Genomic DNA, 20,492 nt, shown 5'->3' with positions numbered 1-20,492 from the left:
ATATAGTTTGACAAAAACAAAAGCATGTAGGACGGTAGGCAGCGGGTGCTAACACCCAAAATGAAACACCATTACTTAAACAGCACAAACCAAAACGAGAAAAAAAGAAAAGAAAAAAATCTATCAATCCTTCAAGAAAGAAAGGGTTTCCTTCCTGAATGCTTTGGGGATATACTGCTGCTAAATCTTTGACAGAAACACTTTGCATAAACGAGAAATATTGTCAGATTACTGGTATTTTGAGTTTAATTTGCACTAAAAGCAGACCTGTCCCCACAGGTAAACCTACCTGCCAGTCACTTGCCTGTAAGGCCTGGCTTCAGGAGGATGCCCCTGGTCTCCCTGATACAAGCACAGCTTTCCAAACACATTGATCCGAGGAGCAGCCCTTACTCTTGTTCCTCATGTGAGACCAATTTGCCCTGGAAGGCCCCACCAGGAGCTATTACCCCCAAACAAAAACGCTGCAAGGATCACGGTGTCTATAATTTCTTTGGTCGAAATATTCACCCTAGCAAAGGCTACTCTGCCTTTAGTGGTATATGTAGCCACATTTTAATTTTACTGTTCACAACTGTGCAATACGCCTCATATCATCTGCCAGACATCTTACTGAAGAGAAAGCACAGCGAGGAGCAACAGTAATAAAGGATGACTGCATCACTGTGGCCAGCTTGATGTTGGTTAACAAGTGATTTTTCAGTGTTAGCTTTTATTAGCTTTCCGTCAAGTCCGCACTGTGAACGCAGCATATGGCAAATCAGCAAGAGATGTAGTGAATGCAGCAGTCTAGCGGTGTACCTCGGTGTATTTCTCGGTAGTACCCCTGAGTAACGAAGTGACAAAGATAAGAAATATTTAACAAGTGTTTTTCACAACATATACATCATGTTCACACCCATAAAGAGATGCCAAAATACCAGTCCTCAATTAGACTGGATAAAACGGGAGTCACTGTAGCGCCAAGATCTGAATCTTTCATCGCGGTGTTCTCAATTTTTTGATTAGGGCTCCCGCTACAGGATCAAATCAAAGACGTGGAAAAGTAAAGTAAGTATTCTGCCATCACACACAATACACACATCACACTTCTATTTCACCTCCAACAGCTGACTTCAGAGCTGGTCTACTGGGTTAATATGTGTAAAACTGAAGCAAAATGCTGCTCAATAAATTATTTATACCAAATTTGCACTCTAAAAAAAATTATAATTCATTGTCCTTCAGGAGATATGTGGAGCAGTGAGGCAGTTCATCCTTTCCTTGTTTGATTCATCTCCCCTCCCCTTAGGAGGTGGAGGTGCGGGACGTCTCTGACTGCCATTTAAATGAATGCTGTAAAACTTCCCTCTGAACCTCAATGTAGTTGAAGGAGGCCAGGGGAAGGCTTGTGGTGGGAAGCAACCGGACCAAGGGCCAAACAGACTTATCTCTTATTATCACATCGATTTTTTATCTCTTGTGCTCCCCCCTTCCTCTCTATTTTCCTTCCTTCCTCTCTCTCTCTCTCTCTGGCCCAGGGATTCATCTGGAGTGCTGTGAACTCCCCTCCTCTCCTCAGTGGGCAACTGTGAGATCTCCTGGCTGAGAGCTTTTAAAAGCCCTGTGATTGCGGACCAACCCGGCGCTAGGTATCCACCTGAGACTGAGATGGTTGCCACGGTAACACCCGCCGTCTTCCGCCCTGTTACGACACCGAATAACGCACGCAGGAAGAGGGTTGGGGGAGGGGAGCAAAGAGGGTGATTTGTCTGACAACATTAGCGCAAACATGCCAAACCTTCGTGTTTCATGATCCCGGTGGCATTTGACTCTTAAGGCGTCCGTCGCACCCAGTTGGCTGAGTGCATATTTTTTTTTATTGCGCCTGCAAGGTGTGAGGAAATCGGTACGGCTTATTGGATCTTAGAATTGTGAGCAATGAGGACGGAGCCCTGCCCCGGAGGCAGAGTGCAAAACTCATAAGAAATGCAAACAAACATATTGATCACTTTAATTACCTTCATTGTCCTTCAGGGTGAAGTTGGGATTAACTGGTAGCTGGCTCGGCAAAGCAAAGGAAAACCGCTGTCCATTGGCAAAGTCATCCTTATCCACTGCTGTGACAGTCTGGATCACCTATTGTTCAGAAGACAGAGGGTAAATTACTTTCCAGAGGCAACACCTGCAACATTTAATTAGCTGCACTATTTAGAATCACTTTTCACTCTAACTGCATGCAGGACAAAAGGGTTGATTTACTGTCTGATTCGTGTCTCATGATTTGTTTGATCATAATCGGACAGAGTCGCGGGTTCCTCTGACCTACAGCCACGTTTTCTCCTCTACCTGTGTACGCCGCCGGAACGGGAGTTGCTGGTAGCGACACTCGGATTTCAGAGCATTTGGCTTGCGCCATGAAGTGTAGAGGGTGGTGGGGTGGGCGCAAATCTTACAATGACAGGGGTGTCCTCAGGGCAACCTCACTGCCACTTATGTCAGCTTGTTACCCTTAATTGGTAAAAGGCACAGTAAGAGCAGGGACAGAGCGGGCGTTGAGAGAAAAACAATCTGATAGCCGCTGTCACCACGGGGACTTCTTATCTTCCGTGTGAGATCTGAGGTGTTGCTGTGCTCCTCGTGTACTTGCAAGAGCCTTTGTCTTCGACTGTTCAGTGTTAACAGTGGGCTTTGTTTGTGCTCGAGTTCACTTGGTTGACAGGCTGGCACTGGTTGAAGCCTCTGTGCTCTTTTTTTTTTCCTTCTGGATTTAATGGCTCCAAAATTCAGCTGTAATAATGTTAGTTTCCATCAAGGTGGAAAAAAACCAGTGAACTGGAGCAACACATTTGGCTGCTGCATGAAAATGCCTACCTGAGGGGAAAACATCACTTCTTCGTTGGTTTTCTGAGTGGGTGCAAAGTTGTTCTCCATAATGTAACATTTGGTTTACAACATAATGAGTCTGATGTGTCTCTGAACTTGTCTAAGCAACGTTTTGCGCTTGAGTTTCTTTGTGATCTTGTCCACACACTGTGGAGGTCTGGCTATCGGTGGTGTTAAAATACTACATCGTAGCTGACAGCGTGAAGGAACTGACACTCTTCAAATCACCGCGCAGTTCAGTGTTGTGGCTCCTGAGCTGACAAGATGCCTCCTCTTGCTGTTATCACATCCAGACTCTTCAGATCCAAAACATCAGCTCATTTCATTATTTACCGGCAGACACGTTTCAGCACCGATGTCAGTCACAAATCTTGATATTTATGGTCATTTTACTGGTGTACTGTTGCCGTGGTTACAGTTTAATATACTTTGAGCATATATTCATTAATGTACCTTAACTCTTAATTGGAACTAGGTGTCCTGTTACAATTTTAATGTACACCTGGTAACTGATTATGTAATTTCCCATCTGTGTGGTGTAAGAATTGGGATGCAAACAGATTCTAAAACATTAATGAGCAGCTACTATCTCATTCAACACTTTACAACTCGTCCCACTTAATCCCCTAAGCTAAGAATCCTGAGGCTACTACGGAACCATAACTCAAATCTAATGTAAACTTTAATTCAAACTTTTTCTCCCACTAGCTCGAAACTATTAAAAATGTATTTAGTTGGTGTCTTCTCAGTCCCCCCCCCCCCCCCCCCAACATTCCTTCGTCGAACCAGCCTTTCAACCATTTCCATGCTGCTGATTGCTCTATATCTCAAAAACCTTCTTAATTTGAATGAATCAAAGACTACTGAGAGCAAATTGGAATGAGCTTCGATTTAGAGTTGTCATGGTTTGCTGCTGAGATACTCATTTTCAATGAGGGATGATTAAGCAGCTCTCTCCAGTGCCTCTACGGTCTCTCACTGCTCGGCTCTCAGTGAGCAAACCCGAACCGCTGAGGAAAACAATAGTTCGGTGGAGAAATGCTCGTATTCAAGGAAACGGCTGAGGTTAACACACACCTCTCAACACCTCCCTTCTGCTGTGTGTGTTTTGGAGGGTGTAGAAAGATTTGAATGTGTGTGTGTGTGAGAGAGAGAGAGAGAGAGAGAGAGAGAGAGAGAAAAACAGAAGCAGAGGCAGATTTTTCTAGGTGAATCCTAGACGCTCACCTGTCCCGGCCTTGAGCTCTCACACACAATGACCTCCCCGTCCGTGGCTATTTCTGGCGGATTGTCGTTCACGTCCAGGACCTGGACGGTAACAGGAACGTGACTGAGAAGGCTGGGGTTGTCTGTAGCAGAGGGAGAGAGAGACAGAGAGAGAGAGAGAGAGAGAGAGAGAGAGAGAGAGAGAGAGAGAGTACATGTGACAAAGAAGATGAAAGTCAAATGTAAGCCTTAATAATAAAGTAGAGCATCAACACTGTAATTTCAAACTGGGACACACTGTGCTCTTCTTGGTGGGCTTTTCTTTTTATGGCTTTAGTCTTAGGCTGTGCCACTACAAAGGCACTGAGGGATGCAATGTTGCAGAAGGCAGTTTTTCTGTATTAAAGCACATCTGATCATCTTTGTGCAGCATTGTGTCTGTCTCACTCGGTGTGCGGTTGTGATGCATTTACCCACTGTCCTGCATGAGCAACTCATGAAGCGTGTAAAACATTTGCCTTTTTTTCGTCTGTCTTTTCTGGTAAAACAAAACCAGAAAAAAACACGATTTAACACTTATGCTTTTCTCTATGGAATTAAGATTTCATATTGATTGCGTTTTGCTTTTAGTACTTATGAGGCCTGTCTGAGGTCTGATGTACAGATGATTTTTTTCCCCCTGGTTTCTCAAGTATTTTTGAAGAGCCCTTATGCAGGGCAGTTACCCATCACCCTGTGGGGCACCTCAGCCCCCAACAGAAGTAGACTAGCTTTACTGGGTAGCTTCCAGGTGAATGTGCTGCAGAACAAAGCTGAAAAATAGCATGCTCACTCAGCAAGACCTTCCCTGAACAGCAAAAAGTCATGCAGGTGCAGCAATCTTTCTATTAAATTAATGTTTCACACTTTTTATTTACTTCATCTTGTGCACAGAATAAAAATTTCCATGCATGGTATTTTCTTTCAGCACCTAAAGACGGGTTTGACATTGCAGCGACCGTGTTATAAGACAGTGCTTTACGCTCTTAGATGTAAAGTACAAAAGGTGAGCCAAAAGCTAAAACTAAAATTCAATAACATATTCATTCTCTAATTCTATCACTCACTAGGGTTTGTCTCGCAGCTCCTGGTGGCCATTAGACAGCGGAGGAAAGTCTCTGCAGGATGCTGCTTTGCAGTGTACTATGGCGGGTGCTTTGTGTCTGCGACACAGTGTGTCCTTGCTCATTCAAAGTGGTAAAAACGTATCATTCTGCCTTTTGATAGTGACACTGCATGTAACTGTATCCTTGAATACTAAGGAGAGGTGAGGAGATAAAGAAGCATTAGCATGCAGCACCTCTGTCGGCTGGCAAGAGATTTGCCTAATTGTGATTACAAATTACCCAAGTTACCTGATAGCAATTCTTGAAGTTAGCGGGGCCTGCATTGATTTAATTAATTTTCAATGTAGGAAAGGACATTGAAACAATTGGGACTAATTTGATTTTGTAGTTAATTATAAGGAAAATACACTCTAACCTATTTGAATACATTCTAATCAATATGCAAATTGACTCCTTTATCCCTGTTTTCTCCTGACTTTAATTGTTAATTTCTCTGTTAATTCACCTGATGTAGGACTGTGTTTAAATACAGCTTGTAACTGTGATATCACTGTTAATTGTGCTATTAAAGCATCTTGTTGCTTTGAAAACTGGACACAGAATGTTGAAATGTAAACGACCAATGAGTATCGAAAATTGACTATGTCAATTATTAAAAATCATAAAGACAAAATACAAGTTTTAATTTGTTGAAAGCTTTGTTATCCTATATGAAGGGGGATTTTTTTCACAGCATAGCTTGAATAAATTAGTCATTTTACTCCGCTGTGGCCCAAGAGGTCAAGTGGTCATTAGTGGACGACCCACTAATCTGAAGGTCGGTGGTTTGATTCCCAGCTCCTCCATTCCACATTGTCCAAGTGTCCTTGGAAACGATACTGAACCCCAAATAGCTCCCTGATGGATCAGTGGTGTGTGAGTATGTGTGTGTGATAGAGAAGTGCAATATCTGTAGGAAAAAGTTCTGTATGAATGTGTGTGTGAATGGGTGAATGTGGCTTCCATTATCAAAGTGCAATGGGACAATGACCTGGATATGGAAAGAACTGCAGGTGACCACCATTGGTTGTAGTTTTGGTGCTTTGGTAATGCTGCTGCAGTGGATGTGGGCTATTTACATGTACAGTATTGCAGTGAAGTGACTTTGATCAAGACATCCAAGTGAATATCAGCCTAAAAAAAAAAAAAGCGCTGCAGATTTTATTCTGTAGGTAAAAGGAGAGGGCGCAGTGCAGATTCATATAGTCGTTCCTTTTTTATGGAACCTTTCTTTTGTTGATATTGATTTGGACTCCAGTTTTACACTCCATGAATTTGAACCTGGGCTGCTCTCTCTCACTATATGATCCCCTCAGGGTGTCTTGTTATCTTGTAGGAAAAGAAAAAAAAAAACTTCTGGCTAGAAGTCTGGTTGTTTTTGTTTAGTAATGCTTCTTTCAAGCAGCTGCATTACAGCATTTCACGTGTCAAACCTGGGAGAAATATTCCATATTTATATGTCAGTAGGTGATGAGGATGGTACAGTATGTACCGTAAGTGTAGTGTATGTAAAAGCCATTTTATGTCTTTATGAATACAGTCTATGAATGTAGGTAATTCTGGGCTAAAGTGCCTCTAAACCTGCTGAAAAGGCTGATGAAAAAATGTCATGTTAGCACAGCGAAAGAACTTGAACAGACTTTCTTCAACTGAAATTTAAAACAGCATCTGCTTGTACATTTCTTTTTGAGAGTCTCAGGAAGTGTGCCATGTCAGGAAACCTCAGCAAAACATGGCCGAGTGCCATGGGTTCGAGTCTGACTCGCGGCCCTTTGCTGCATGTCATCCCCTCTCTCTCTCTCCCCCTGAATTTCCTGTCTATCTCTCACTGTACTGTCCGTATAAAGGCAAAAATGCTCAAAAACTCCCCCCAAAAAAACCAAAAAACCATAACATGGCCGAGCAGACAGACACAGCGGGTGCTTTATAATCACTCGCCCACGCGTAAACATTAGGTTTATGGAAAGTCACCTGGGTACCTACCAACCTCCGAGGCCATCACCGTTATGTTGTGCCAAGGTATGTCTTCTCTGTCCAGAGGCTGCGTCGTCCGTACAACTCCAGTGCTCTCATCAATTCTGAAGTACCTCTCTCCATCTTCTTTGCTGTCCATGAAATACCTATTAGGAAAAGATATTATGCACTCAGTGTCCACTCCACGTGAATTTTCCCAAAAACAAAGTGATGGATAAATAAAAGATGAGGTACAAGAAGAGTTCACTAAGGTAACAGTGGATAATCTGTAGGGTACAGTTACCTAGCGGCACCTAGTAAGATTCATTTGAACTTTCAGGTTAAAAGTTGGGATGGAAAATCAAAGATTAGGTTATATATAGGTTATGTATTAACACTGTTCTGACATAGCTTGGAATGCTGTTGAAACAATGATTATATGTGACTTTACCACCACGTGTAGACCACGTTTAACAAATGGTAAATGCACTTATATAGCGCTTTTCTAGTCTTACTGACCACTCAAAGCGCCACATTCACCCATTCACTCAAACATTCACACATCACACCCACACTCGAACACTGAAGGAACAGCCATCAGGGGCAATTTGGAGTTCAGTGTCTTGCCCAAGGACACTTCAACACGTGGCCCGGAGGAGCCGGGATCGAACCACCGACTTAATTAATGGACGACCCGCTCTACCTCCTGAGCCACAGCTGCCTACATGTCTTACAAATCACAGAAAACCTCTAAACAGACACACACACACACTGAATGGGGACAGACTTAAAGGGCCACTCCGCTAATTTAACATTCTTCCTCCACTAAATTAGAGTGCTCACAACAGAGACAAAAAAGGATGAATAAACTGCAAAAGAGCCTGAGATATCCTGACTTTTAGTCCCTATGGGTCAAATAAAAAAACACTACGGCCTACACTTCCCCCAATGCCAGCCACGTCTTTCAAACTCTTTACCCAAAGTTTGTAACGGAGGCTTTCTGTTAGCAGTTAGCAACTATATAAACATAACCTATGATATCAGCAAAGTTATTGTTTCAGTGTTTTAGAAAACTCATTTTAGAGCCACAGAAGAAGTAATGCAAGTGAGAGTATTACTGCTCATTACAAATAAACTGACCTTTATATGAAATTGGTAGAGCCAAGCAGTTCTTAGGTAAATGCCTAAAAACACTATGCAGGCCCTTAATGTCTTTTTCTGGCCAAGGCTTTACTTCACAAACTTTACTGAGGCGTTAATAAACACAGATTTATTTACTTTGGTTCGTGTCTATTCGGTGACAAACCAGAAAACAAAAACTTCCATTAATGATCAAAGACTCAGCGAACCAAAACCGTGCAGTGCAATGAATGAAGAGCAGCAGCTGTACAAGCCAAAGGGGATGTTATGTTTCTTGCACCACCTCCATGAATAGAATAATTCCAACTGCTTTTAAATGGACTTTAGGTCTTGACAGAACGCTATGAAAATACATATTTCTAAGTCAAGAGCAATTATCCTCAATATCTAATAATGACAAAAGGCAATGTTCTGCTGGCAATGTTTACACTGTTGTAATGGCTTTCTAGCAACGCCGTTATCAAACCAGAAACAAAGCAGTCTGCGGAATGCAAAGCAGAAACGGGCTCGGTTGCTCCTCTCATGAGTTCAAGCACGGAATGAGCATTGACTGTGTATTCCCTAATTTATCTCTTAATGACCTATTTACACCTTTAATCCAGCATTCATTCTCCTGAGCAATATGGCCTCTCGACAATTTTCAATTGACATGAGATGGAAACGGTATGGGCATATTAATGCCAGGATTGCATTTATTTGATATAATGAACTAATTTTTTAAGCGTGAATTGCTTACAAGTGTGTGCAGCAGCCTCAGTAGAAATGTTGTCATGATTTATTAAATGCTCGGGTTCTTAAGAGCGTGAAGGCTTTTGGGCTGTAAAAAGGAGAGTTTAGGTGCTAAGCATTCACTTTGTCTCAAAGAAAAGCATGTGATTTTATGGCTCTGCTGAAGAACACTTCAATATGGTTAATTACTGCTGCCGGTGATAAATCATGTGCATTTGTTGTTTGCTGCTTTATTTTCATATTCCGGCAGATAACCAGCGAAAGCATAAGACGTTACACCATGTAATGATTATTTCCCAGAACACCTTGATAAAAGAAAATCTTTTCTTTTCTTCAAACAACAAGACCAACTGCTGATGTGAGTAATAACTCCCTTCCCTGCATTCGCAGAAACAAACTAAAACACAGTAATTATGGATTTTTCTTTTTTCGGTGCAAAATTATTGGAGTGTAATGAACATCAACAAAATTATTTTGATAGCAGCGGTGGTAATGATCACTATACAACACAAAAACAAAACGGTTGGATGGATTAAAAAAAACAACATAGAGGCAACTTTGATGTCCTTAAACTCTTTACACTGGTGCAGCAAAATTCAAAAGATGTCCTGAGGGTGATTAGAGAGATCGTCTGTAAGGTGGCGGCTTCAGGACACCTCAGACTCAGACTGCTGGGCTGACCTCTACATCTTTCAGACTCGGCTCAACTCTCATTAGTTGAAGGGTGGAATAATAATGATGTAAACATTCACGAGTCTCATAAAAACGCAAACAACACATCAACCCCGCACATCAAACAAGAGGACTGGCTGATCTAACCTTCTGTCAGGAGGTGGGTGGATTTGAAAAAAAAAAGGCCCGGAGAAGCCTTAATGTATAGTCCTTTGTCAGCTTCACTTGTACTGTGCTCATTTCTTCTTTAAGTTGAGTTGCTGATGTTTTGCAGATGCTAAAGTGTTAGCATGCTACATAGACATCTTAAAATATAGTCAAGAACGGTGTTAATCCAGTCAAATTGTTTCCTATTGGACAAATATGATTTTTTTACCTTGCTGGTAGTGCTAGATGTGAAGTATCAATCTTATCAAGCCGTGGGTGCAGGATAAAAAGATTGGTACTAGATAGAGCAGAATGGTATGTTATTATTATATATGATGTATGTGTATGTTTATTCATATTATATATTATTATACCATATACCATGTTTAGTTTAAGTTGATCAGATATGAAGATACTGAGGTTGAGCTTGTTGCTGTTCTGTTTGTTTTGTTGATGTGGGAAGTGTAAATTGTATATGTAGAGAATCAAATTAAAATCTTAGTACCAACCTTCAAAGTCATTCAGATTGACATTACCCACTGGGGACCATTTAACTTTTCTGTTAGATGACCAATCTGACCTTAGACGTAGATTCTTATTTTTACATTTATATTCCTACAAAATTATTCAGATGTCTCAAAACTGGCAATATGTTATGTGTTTTGGTTGTTTACAACTAAAGATAAAAAAACATAATAGTTGGTTAAAGCTGAAGACGGGACTGATTGGAATCTACACAACCAGGCCAAGAAGTTTTCACAACTGTTCCTGGTGATTATGATAATGAGTATGAGCAACCAGGGGTAATGAGCCATCAAGACTTCGCTTGGCTATTTAGATGTCAATTTCACGCCAACATTTGAAATGTCACTTCAATAACATATTTATTTCAACGCAGGCGCGGGCAGACTCGATGATCAAAGTGATGATCAAATACTGATCCCTGCTGCATTCTGCAGTCTGACGCCAACACGGGGAGTGGCGGCACGGATGTTCAGCCTTTTTTCCGGGTTCAAGTGGATGTCACTGAAGTGCATCCCGCTGACTTCCTCTTCATGTGGTGAACATTGGAAGTGATGCACCGTAGGAATGGACAAAGAGGAGGTATCCCGCAAGGAGAGCGGTGAAACGCTTTCATATGTAGATTGCCTTCTTGTTTACAACAAATCTTTCACAAAGTGTTAAGATTCTGACATAAATCAAAGAATCAGCTTTACCCCGTGTCATCCTGTCATTCAATGTTGTACATTATTCATCAGGAGGCGCAGAGCCCACCTCTCCAAAAACATAGCGGACTGTAGTATGGTCATAAGTCTACTTAATGCTGTATAGAAAGCCCCAGGGCTCTGCCGCCAATGTAATAGCAACAGCAGATTGCTTCTTATTGACATATCAGCAATACCTCATCTCATGAGGAGTCTCATCTTTACAGCTACTCCATCATTTACGCCGGGGCAAGAGAAGGAATTCAAATTAATACGAGCGGCGCGTAGTTGCTTGAGTGTAATGTCATGAAACGAGGTACCTGTGCAGAGCAAAAACCGAAGATTAGTCCACTGCCTAGGGCTAACATCAATCTTTTTTTCAGCAAGTACACAAGCATGTGTTTAGAGTGCATATAAATGTGCTAAGCAGTTGTATTGCCTCGGGTTATTTCACAGGTTCGCAGACAAAATAACAATCTATGTGATGATGCCAAAAAATGAGAAAGATCCATTATGCATATTACTGATGTTCTGAGGAGATATGAAAACGTTGAGCGCATGTGTAGTATCACAACCGAACAGGAGGCTATTGAATGCATTGCACTCCATCTTTCAGTCTATTTAATTATGCTTTTATTTTGGTATGAAGTTCATAGCCACATGAAATATCCTTGATTTGATTTTGAACTTTGAATTGTCACTGTCCAGTCCCATTTTCTTTTCCTTCCTCCTGCCCCGCAACATTACTGAGCCAGTTCTTTTGTGTGGCGCCATCTGTGTTTTCCATATGCTTACAGTCATCACCAAGAGCAAACTCCGAAAGATAACTCCTTCAGCCAGCAACCTCATTGGTATTCCGAGTATCTTATCCGAGTGTGTCACCTCATCGCTGATCCGCAAGCACTCACAATCACACGTGACCCAGACCACCCACTCCACCGGCACTTTTACCCTCCCTTCATTCTCGCCGCAGGTACAGAGTTCCCATGAGCAGGAAGGCGCTTGTGTTCCTAATAATAAGTAACCCCAATCCATAGTGTCAATCCATATCTTAATAACCGCCTCTGCTGTAATTAAGTGTCCCATAAACCCTCCGTTTAAGTCTGTATATATGTCCTAATTGTCTGTGTCATGCACCTACTGTGGAAATAAAGTCTATCTACTGCAAACGCATCATTGACAGACACTGAGTATGTGCAGACTAATGCTAAAACCCAATGCTCAGATGCTGTATCTATTACATGAAGAAGAGATATTACATGCAAATTGGAGTTTTAGTAAGACAAACATTTCTTGGAGGCAGAAATAATCTTATTAGTCGACTTCACGGGCAAAGCCAAAGCACCTCAGTTTTTTTTTTTTTTTTTTTTTTTGCAGCAACATGGATCAACTTTCAACCTGAATGCCAAAAAAAAAAAAAAAAAAAGAAAAAGAAATGAATAAATAAGCAACCAAATTTGAGTCCAAAACTGGACTCTCGCATGGCGAACATATGCTTTATCAGCTATGCTAATCAAACAGATATGGTAAACAGGCTTTTAAGAATTCTTCTGAAATCAATCTGGCAAAAAGCTGCCATGTTTCAAAAAACAAAAAAGTAAAGTTTTTGGCAACCAATTACTTGACAAAGTGGCAAAGTTACATTGGCTGCCGGTCACAGCTGAAAGCGTGCTGAGTCTTAAAATAAGCTTCATGATATTAGCAGCCTCCTCTCTTACCTCCTCTCTGCACTGATATTTCATAACAAGAAAAAAAAAAACTGTAGATGTTCAGCTTCTGTCCAATGATGCAAAACCAATAAGACAGTGTGCCTACAGAGCAGCTCTCCGTCTCTGCATTTGTAATCATTTCACTTCTTGCTTGTGTATATATATATGCATCGAGCAGTTAGTGCCTTACCTGACAGGGCTATTTCTGCTGTCAGGATCTCGAGCAGTTACAGCGCCCACCTCCGTGCCGCTCGGTGCGTTCTCATACACATCCATGATATAATAATCCATAGAAAAGACGGGGGCTTCGTCCACGTCCCCAACCGTTATTTTAAGGGTGGTGGAATCTTTGAAAGAACCCAGATAGGAAAAACGAGGATCCACGTGCGTGTTCACCCCCTCGATGTGGAGGGTGTAGGTTTTCTTTCTCTCGTAGTTCAGAGGCTGTTGGGAAAAAGGCACCATAGGGACATGTGATCAGCACTCTCGCGGTACAAAGGAGTTAAGCTCGATTTGAATCGTCCAAGTGAGAATAAGTGAACGATCACGGTAAGCCCTCAAACACGACTGTGATCACTTTACAGAAAAATAAGTAACTTGATTCTTAATTTTTGATTTCAGCAAGAGCAGTTAACTGCTCTTGCTGAAATCAAACTAAAATAGTCCAATATTTACTAAACTTAAATCAGATCAAATGAAAAATAAATTACTTGTCTGAGAGCTGTCAGTTTAATGTCATGTGTTGACAAGAAATCTAATTTAGTGCAGAGTCTTTTTAGCTGCATATAGACATTTAAATCTTGTGGTTTTCACTGAAAACATTCATTTAATTCAAATTCAACATTACTACAAAAGACGGCATAAGAGTGTTAGATCTAGATGAATACATTTCCTGCTGCGTATTATTCTAAATAATTTGTGACTTGCATATCACCTCTTCTATTTTTAATGCATTACCTCCATTAACCATTAAAACCCCCATAAGTGCGTATGCATGAGTAGCCCATAATGCAGATAGAATATTTGATGCAAAACAATATCAAATTGTTCACACATCCCCAACCAGATCATCCAAATTCTGCTCTACAGCACCACTAGAGGTCAAAACTGCACATTCCACCTTTCAGTCTGTATTCCCACAGTGCTGAGCTGACGCATGAGGCCATTTCCTTAACATTTCTAAGAAAGAACCTCTTTCTGTGTTCATGAGTGTGTGCTTACCTTTTTGAGGCTGATGATTCCCTCTCTCGTGTCTCTGTCCGTGGTTATGGAAAACATGTTGGCCCCCTCGGAGTTAATGATGCTGTACTTGATGTCTGCATTGACGCCAAGGTCCTCATCATTGGCTTTGATCTTCCCCACCGGTTTACCTACTTGTGCTGATTCAGGGACGTACAGCTGGTAATTTTCTGTGGATGAACATTGACGTGTACCAATTTAGAGACAGCAAAAAAAAAAAAAAAACTGCCTTAAACACAGGCCGATCTGCATTGTCTGAATGTCATCCTAAAAGGGCTTAGTTAAGCAGTTTTATTCTGTCACCCTTTGTTCCTGAGGAAATGTCATTAAAAATACTCTGCAGTGCTTCAATTGACATTAAATGCTAAACTGAGGTTGATAGCGCTGCAGTGAAGCAGATCAAAACTCTGAGGCAGATGATTATTCAGAAAATGTTGATGGTTTTGAAATAGTTTTTCACCGCAGCACAAAATGAAAAACTCAGAGCCGAGGGGGGATTGTGTTTGATGAGGCACTTTCAAAGGCAAAGAATCACAACTTCATCATTACTTAAATTTATCATTAAAATGGAGAAAATTCAGACGGCAAAAAAAGAGGGTTTAGATGAATGCTTTTCTAATTTTGCTAATTACGGAAAATTTGACTGCGATATTAGACCACTGAGTCACACAATAATGAAGTATAATACATCATAGTGAGGAATGCAGAATAGGTCTATGAGGGGAAGCCTCAGTAATCCATGATTTGCTCCCTAAACCTTCTAAGACTGATAAATGGTTAATCAATGCATGCATGGAGAAATTATAATTAAAATAATTTTAATTTTGTCTCTGCAAATACTGCCATGATGATGTTTTCTCTTTTCCTTCGTGCAGCGAAACCAGAGAATACACTCTTAACGGATAATCTGTCATGCGCAACCGTATTAAGAGTTTTGCTCCACATAGCACTTTTCTTACAGTTACTTTTCTTGCTATCTTTCCACTCCCACAATGAAAATCCGGCACAGAAGTCTTCTTACAAATGCTTTTCAGGTAGCGGAGCTGCCTCAGGCGGCTGTGGTGGAGCTGCTGGGAACAGCTTATTACATTACCAGCCACAGCTTGGGTCATTTAATGTAATAGAAGCTAATTCAAGTTAGTAGCAGTAAAACATTACCATTACCATTGGTTATTTTGTTAAATTAACCTTCTGGTTCTTTAACTAGCAAAGCAACCAAAAGGCAACAATTTTCTCAGGGTAAAGATTTTTCAAATAGAGGCTACAGCCAAAGAAAATGTAGTGTTCTCCAGTTTCCTGAATGTGAAGCATCTTTTTCCAACACAACCCACTATCGAATAACTGTTCTTAAACTTCATTTGTGATATATTTTGTTAGTTCTTTTGTGATGTCATATTCAGGTAGCGCTCCATACATACTTTGGGGAAACTTGGGCGGGTTGTCGTTGACGTCCGTCAGAGTGATGTTGATGGTGGTGGAGCCAGAGAGGCCTCCGACCTGGCCCGCCATGTCTTTGGCTTGGATAACAACTGTGTAGTGTTCTCTGGCTTCCCGGTCCATGTTAGCTAAGGCCGTCCTGATGATTCCTGCAAACAGAACCATTTACACTTAAATAGGAATTTATTACGTTTTATTATATCAGCATTAAAAAAAAAAAAAAAAAGAGTAAGCAGATAGTGGTTAATAGCAACTGATAATAGTCTTTTGAGAGTAAACAAAACAAGAAGCTGGCAAAAAAAAAATCTAGATTAAGACACAGGGAGGGATTGTTGTTGAGAGAGTGAACGATCATTGCCCTAATATTTTCTCCACGAAGACCTCGTTCAGTTATGGACTACTCATGCAGCACTTTTCCTTTAAAGACAAACACCATTAAGCTGCGTCTTTCATCTTTGATCCTCCTGGTCGCTCGTTGTCAAGGTTAGCCCTTCCTCACTTTTAGTCATATTTAAAATGACTATGCAACCTTGGATCGGGACAGAATGCAACTTTCTAAGGCGCCCACTCAATCACATTTATCACTACAATAACACAGCAAACACAGCCATGAACTTTCACAATGCTAACTCAGTGATATATGACTGCACCTCTGCCCACTACAGACAAACTGTACACAGGTAAATTGTAACTGAGTCACAAGCTACAAAGACAGGCGCAGTATTTGTTTCCTGTGTTGCTGGGTGGTATGTGATTTATTGAACATAATAACGACATGTCTTGCACATATATTTGTCTGTGTGTGTTCGTGTACAGTCTTAATGTGTCTGTTAGTCTATATTAGCTTTGTGTGTGTGTGTGCGTGTCTATATCTGTGCTAGAGGGTTAATTTCCCACCATTGCTCCTGAAACCCCATCGCCACATGGAGCCTGATTTAATATGTTCCACCAGTTACATCAGCGTTCATTGTAAATCTCACTTTTTCCCCAGAGCCAAGACCCTCTGGCAACCATTGAACTTATGGTCTTGTGAACTTGTGAACCCTGCAGTAATACACAATGGTTGAACGGGAGCAGTGAGACCCAGGAGAAAATGGCACGGCGTTGATCACAAAGTGGAATGGACTTTGCTGCCGTTGCCTCCTGTTGTGAAAGTGGAAATCACAACAAGTGGCGTTTGATAAGATGGCTGTAGAGACTGAAGGAAAGCGTCACTAAAACATGGTGAGTGTGTAGTATGTATAGAAAAAAATAAGGTGCTAAAGGTACTAATCACATGTTTGGCACGAATTACATTATATATAATCAAACTACATTATACTCTTTCACTGCTTTTCTTCACCCTGCCCGGGAGGCAAGATGAATGAAACTGGCCTTTTCCACAAACATGGCCGTATTATGTACGTTTGCTTTGCCTCAGCAGACAAATAATCATTCTCACTAAAAGTGTTTTGTGTAGCATTATAAGGCTTCTAGTTGACTACATCTCATTATACAGGTGCTGGGACAGCAATCATTTTCACAAGATTGTCACAAGACAAGAGATTTAAGCTCACTAGCTGACAAGCTAACGGTTAATCCCGAGCTCTTGGTGTATCATGATTGAATACTGTTTTGCCAAAGGACACAGCTGAAAGAAAAAAGAACTGACTGTACACCTCCTGCCCTCCTCCCTCAGGAGTATGTTGAGGCCAAAAACAGAGGTAAAAGGAAAGTAACTAAAAGGAAATATAAGACAACTGTTTGCTAACAAGTCCAGCAACTTAAATGTTATGTTCAACAACAAGTCCGATGCTATTCATAGGGAAATGACCAAAGACCTAATCCACTCACATAGATTTCTCTTGCAGTAATGTTCATGGGGTTTAAAGTTGCATGTGGCAGCTGGATTTAAAGCAGATATTTTTGCATAAATTAGACACACTATTAAAAATGCAGGCTATATCTACATTTCTTAAAATGTGTCTGACTCAGACAGCTGAGCTGACCAAGTAAGTTAGCATTTGTACCAGTTATTCTGTTAGTAATTTCCAATTCAAACCCTGACAGCATGGATTGAACAAAACTTAATTTTGGAGCAAGTTAATGCAGTTTTATGGTTTCCTAATTTCACCAAAGAGGCAGCTATAGCTGTGTTATACAATAGGTCATTTTCCTCTTTCTTTCTTCATGACTCTATAGACAGAAACTAATCCACTCGCCTCAGGCAGAATAATCATTAAAACTGGGTCAAGGAGCAAGGCAGCCAACAGTATTAAGATCCATGGGATCTTAGGTTACACATCATCTGTGACACTGAGCTGTGGCTCAGGTCGCATTGACTGCCGGTGAGCCTAGACTCATCAGCAGTGCATCAACAAAAGGACAAGATATATTCTAAATGGCATGGTATAGTAAAATCTAATTATCATAGATAAATGAAATAAGAGAAAACGTACATGAGCAGTCAGTGTTCTACTAAAAGAAATGCATTCAAGAGATGACCTAATGTCAGATGATTCTACAATCTCTGCAGTGTAACATTTAAAAGTTTGTAAGGTAAGGTATTAATTCAAAGTTAAACTTGACAAGGTGATGAAGTTTCTATGAATGAGCTGTGAATAGAGCTTCTATTGCCAAATCCACAGTGGAATGACTGAACCCCAACCTATTGACTCCTCCTGTTCATATTTCTCTAATGGCTAATGGTTAAGAAAAGTTTGTCAGTGTAAAATGTCACAAGTACACTGTGTGTCCTCAAATTCCAACTCAAGGCTCCACAGAAGCACTATACTGTTAGATGCATTGTGAGGTAAGGTAAAACTAGATTCAGCCGCTTTATATTGCAGTATATTGCTTTAGTTCTGCTTGTAAACCCCCCCCCCCCAAAAAAAAAAACAAAAAAACAAACAAAAAACACAACAACCGTTAAGTGGGGCAGCAAGCTAGACAGACACTAATGTGTTGTAGGGCTTTATTCCGAATCATATCAAAGCAAAAAAAGGTAGGTTTCCTCTCTGACACTATGTGCAAATATTTTGTCAAAGCCACATTTGCATTTTGTTCATGTCACTTATTCTTTTATTGGTTTGATATCAGGATTAGTTCTTGATTTAAAAGTAACACTGGTTATAGTATATTGTAACTCCAGTTGTAGCTGAATAATTACCCTCATTAAATGGAAGTCGACTGACCTTTGAGTTGGTGGTGAATTATACTTTGCTACGTTCTGCCTTTCAAATGCTAAGCAGACAGTGACAGACTGCGTTCTGCTTAAACTCTGACCGAGTTGATGAGACAGATTAACACTGTGCTGCCGTGACATCCTGGTTCTCCTGTTGGAAATGTGAGAACCTTGAGTTAAATGCGCATGAATTATAAACGCTGGCCTTTTTAGCCTGTCAATACTGGGGTTCTCTGTGATTTGAAAGCTGCCAAGATGTTAGTAATGTCTCCGCTGTGTAAATACACTAGAATATCTGTATTACTGCTTCAGGAAGAGTAAAACAATAAAAACAATTTCCTGGGAATACACTAAATACAGGACAGTGCATTTAAATACAAACACAACATTGATAATCAGTCGGCCATTCTTCTCCGGCAGTGGACTGCTTCGTGTTTTGAAACCTTGAAATATTACATGTAAATGGAAACAAAAATTTCTTTTTGAATTTTTTTTCTTATTACAAATAGAAAAAAATGTCTGGTCTTTTGCTCCCACAGATGAAGTCCATGAACTCTATATGTTCAGAAGAGATGAATTTTATTTTTGCCAAGCTGCCAGGTCTCAGGATGGATCTTGCTGCTTCTCTGGGTTTCTCATTACAGTGCTCGCAGCCACTTTTCTGTAATGACGGCGGCTCTGCAAAAACTCTATTGGAAGTCCTTTGTTATTAACTGAAGTCTTAGCATTACCTAACCTGGGGTCCTTGAGACACACAGACCTTGGCAAGTGGCCACGCTTTCCATTAAAACAACACTATGACAGACAATCTGACCTTTCAAGTCTCTTATTACCCCTTCACTCATGAAAGTGCATTGCTCCTGAGCAATATTTTACAGTGGTGGGTTAAGAAACGATGAGCATGAGATTTTCTTTTTTTGGCCTCAGGAAACCCAGTGTTGTCCACAACAGTGAGGAGGACCTGCTGTCAGTCATACGTCGTCACAAACAGCTGCACTCCTGTCTCTGGCCATTCAGAAACAAAGAAAACTCTCAGTCAGAAGAGAGCAATACAGCTGCATTATAAACATACAATCACTGACCTGCATTCATTCTTGAATTAAATTCTTTTAACAATACAGAAACGGCCTAAGGCAAACTCTTTGGGAAGTGCAAGTACCTGAAAGGTATGTCAGTACTTTGACATGAAGATCGCACCCCTGAACTCCCAAGCCTGACCATTTCTGAGCCGTAATACCTCAGATAGTCTCAGCTAAATCTCTATGGAGCTCGTCAGTTAATTTAGAAAATAATTGAGAAAGAGCTGACTTCCTTGAACCTGGGCCCATTTGACACAGTGAGGTGGTTAGCCTTTTCCTCAACCTCCCCAGTCTATTAGAGTTGATACCATCACACTATCCACCTCTTTGTCTGGCTGGAAACTTCTAAAGGAGGACAATCTCCTGGGTGAACAAAAAGGATTATAGAAGATTACTAAAGCGCTCTTCAATCTCCAGCTTCAGGAATCTTGGTTTTTTTGGCCCATCCAATACGATGTTATCCCTGTGTGTCTGCACTCTTAGCATTTCTGGAGAAAAAGGTAGATAACATCAAGAGAAGCCGCTATAATAATCACAGAAATCATAATAGTACATGACTTCTTTTTACTTTACAACGATTCTCCCTTTTATATATTAGATCATATATCTGATTGAGAATAATTGGTTGGACTCATCGAGGCTTCATCACAACTGATTGACCAAGTGACAGTGTTCTCCTTCATCTAACCTGCAGTAAGACTTAATCCATGAACCACAGAAGGAAAAAAAAAAAAAAAAAAAGTCTTGATCTGTGTCAGCTCCTTCAATAAACTCGAACACTCACAAATCCCAGATCAGCAGAG

General features: G+C 40.8%; 1 protein-coding gene across 1 annotated transcript in view; it reads right to left on the bottom strand.

The window, feature by feature from the left end:
* cdh18 (cadherin 18) overlaps positions 1–20,492 on the bottom strand; it is a 59,482-nt gene that overhangs the window by 16,049 nt on the left and 22,941 nt on the right. Inside the window, exons 4-9 of the mRNA XM_022767111.1 lie at positions 15,429–15,596; positions 13,993–14,180; positions 12,962–13,215; positions 7,200–7,336; positions 4,093–4,214; positions 2,001–2,118 (exon numbers count right to left, since the gene is read on the bottom strand). Coding sequence (XP_022622832.1) covers positions 2,001–2,118; positions 4,093–4,214; positions 7,200–7,336; positions 12,962–13,215; positions 13,993–14,180; positions 15,429–15,596 — 987 coding nt within the window. The remainder of the gene's footprint in view (positions 1–2,000; positions 2,119–4,092; positions 4,215–7,199; positions 7,337–12,961; positions 13,216–13,992; positions 14,181–15,428; positions 15,597–20,492) is intronic.

The sequence above is a fragment of the Seriola dumerili genome, unplaced genomic scaffold, assembly GCF_002260705.1.
Source record: "Seriola dumerili isolate Sdu_G_001 unplaced genomic scaffold, Sdu_1.0 BDQW01001124.1, whole genome shotgun sequence".
Classification (NCBI taxonomy): Eukaryota; Metazoa; Chordata; class Actinopteri; order Carangiformes; family Carangidae; genus Seriola; species Seriola dumerili.
Note: the sequence above shows the minus strand (reverse complement) of the source record. Positions and strands in the feature narration are given on the sequence as shown.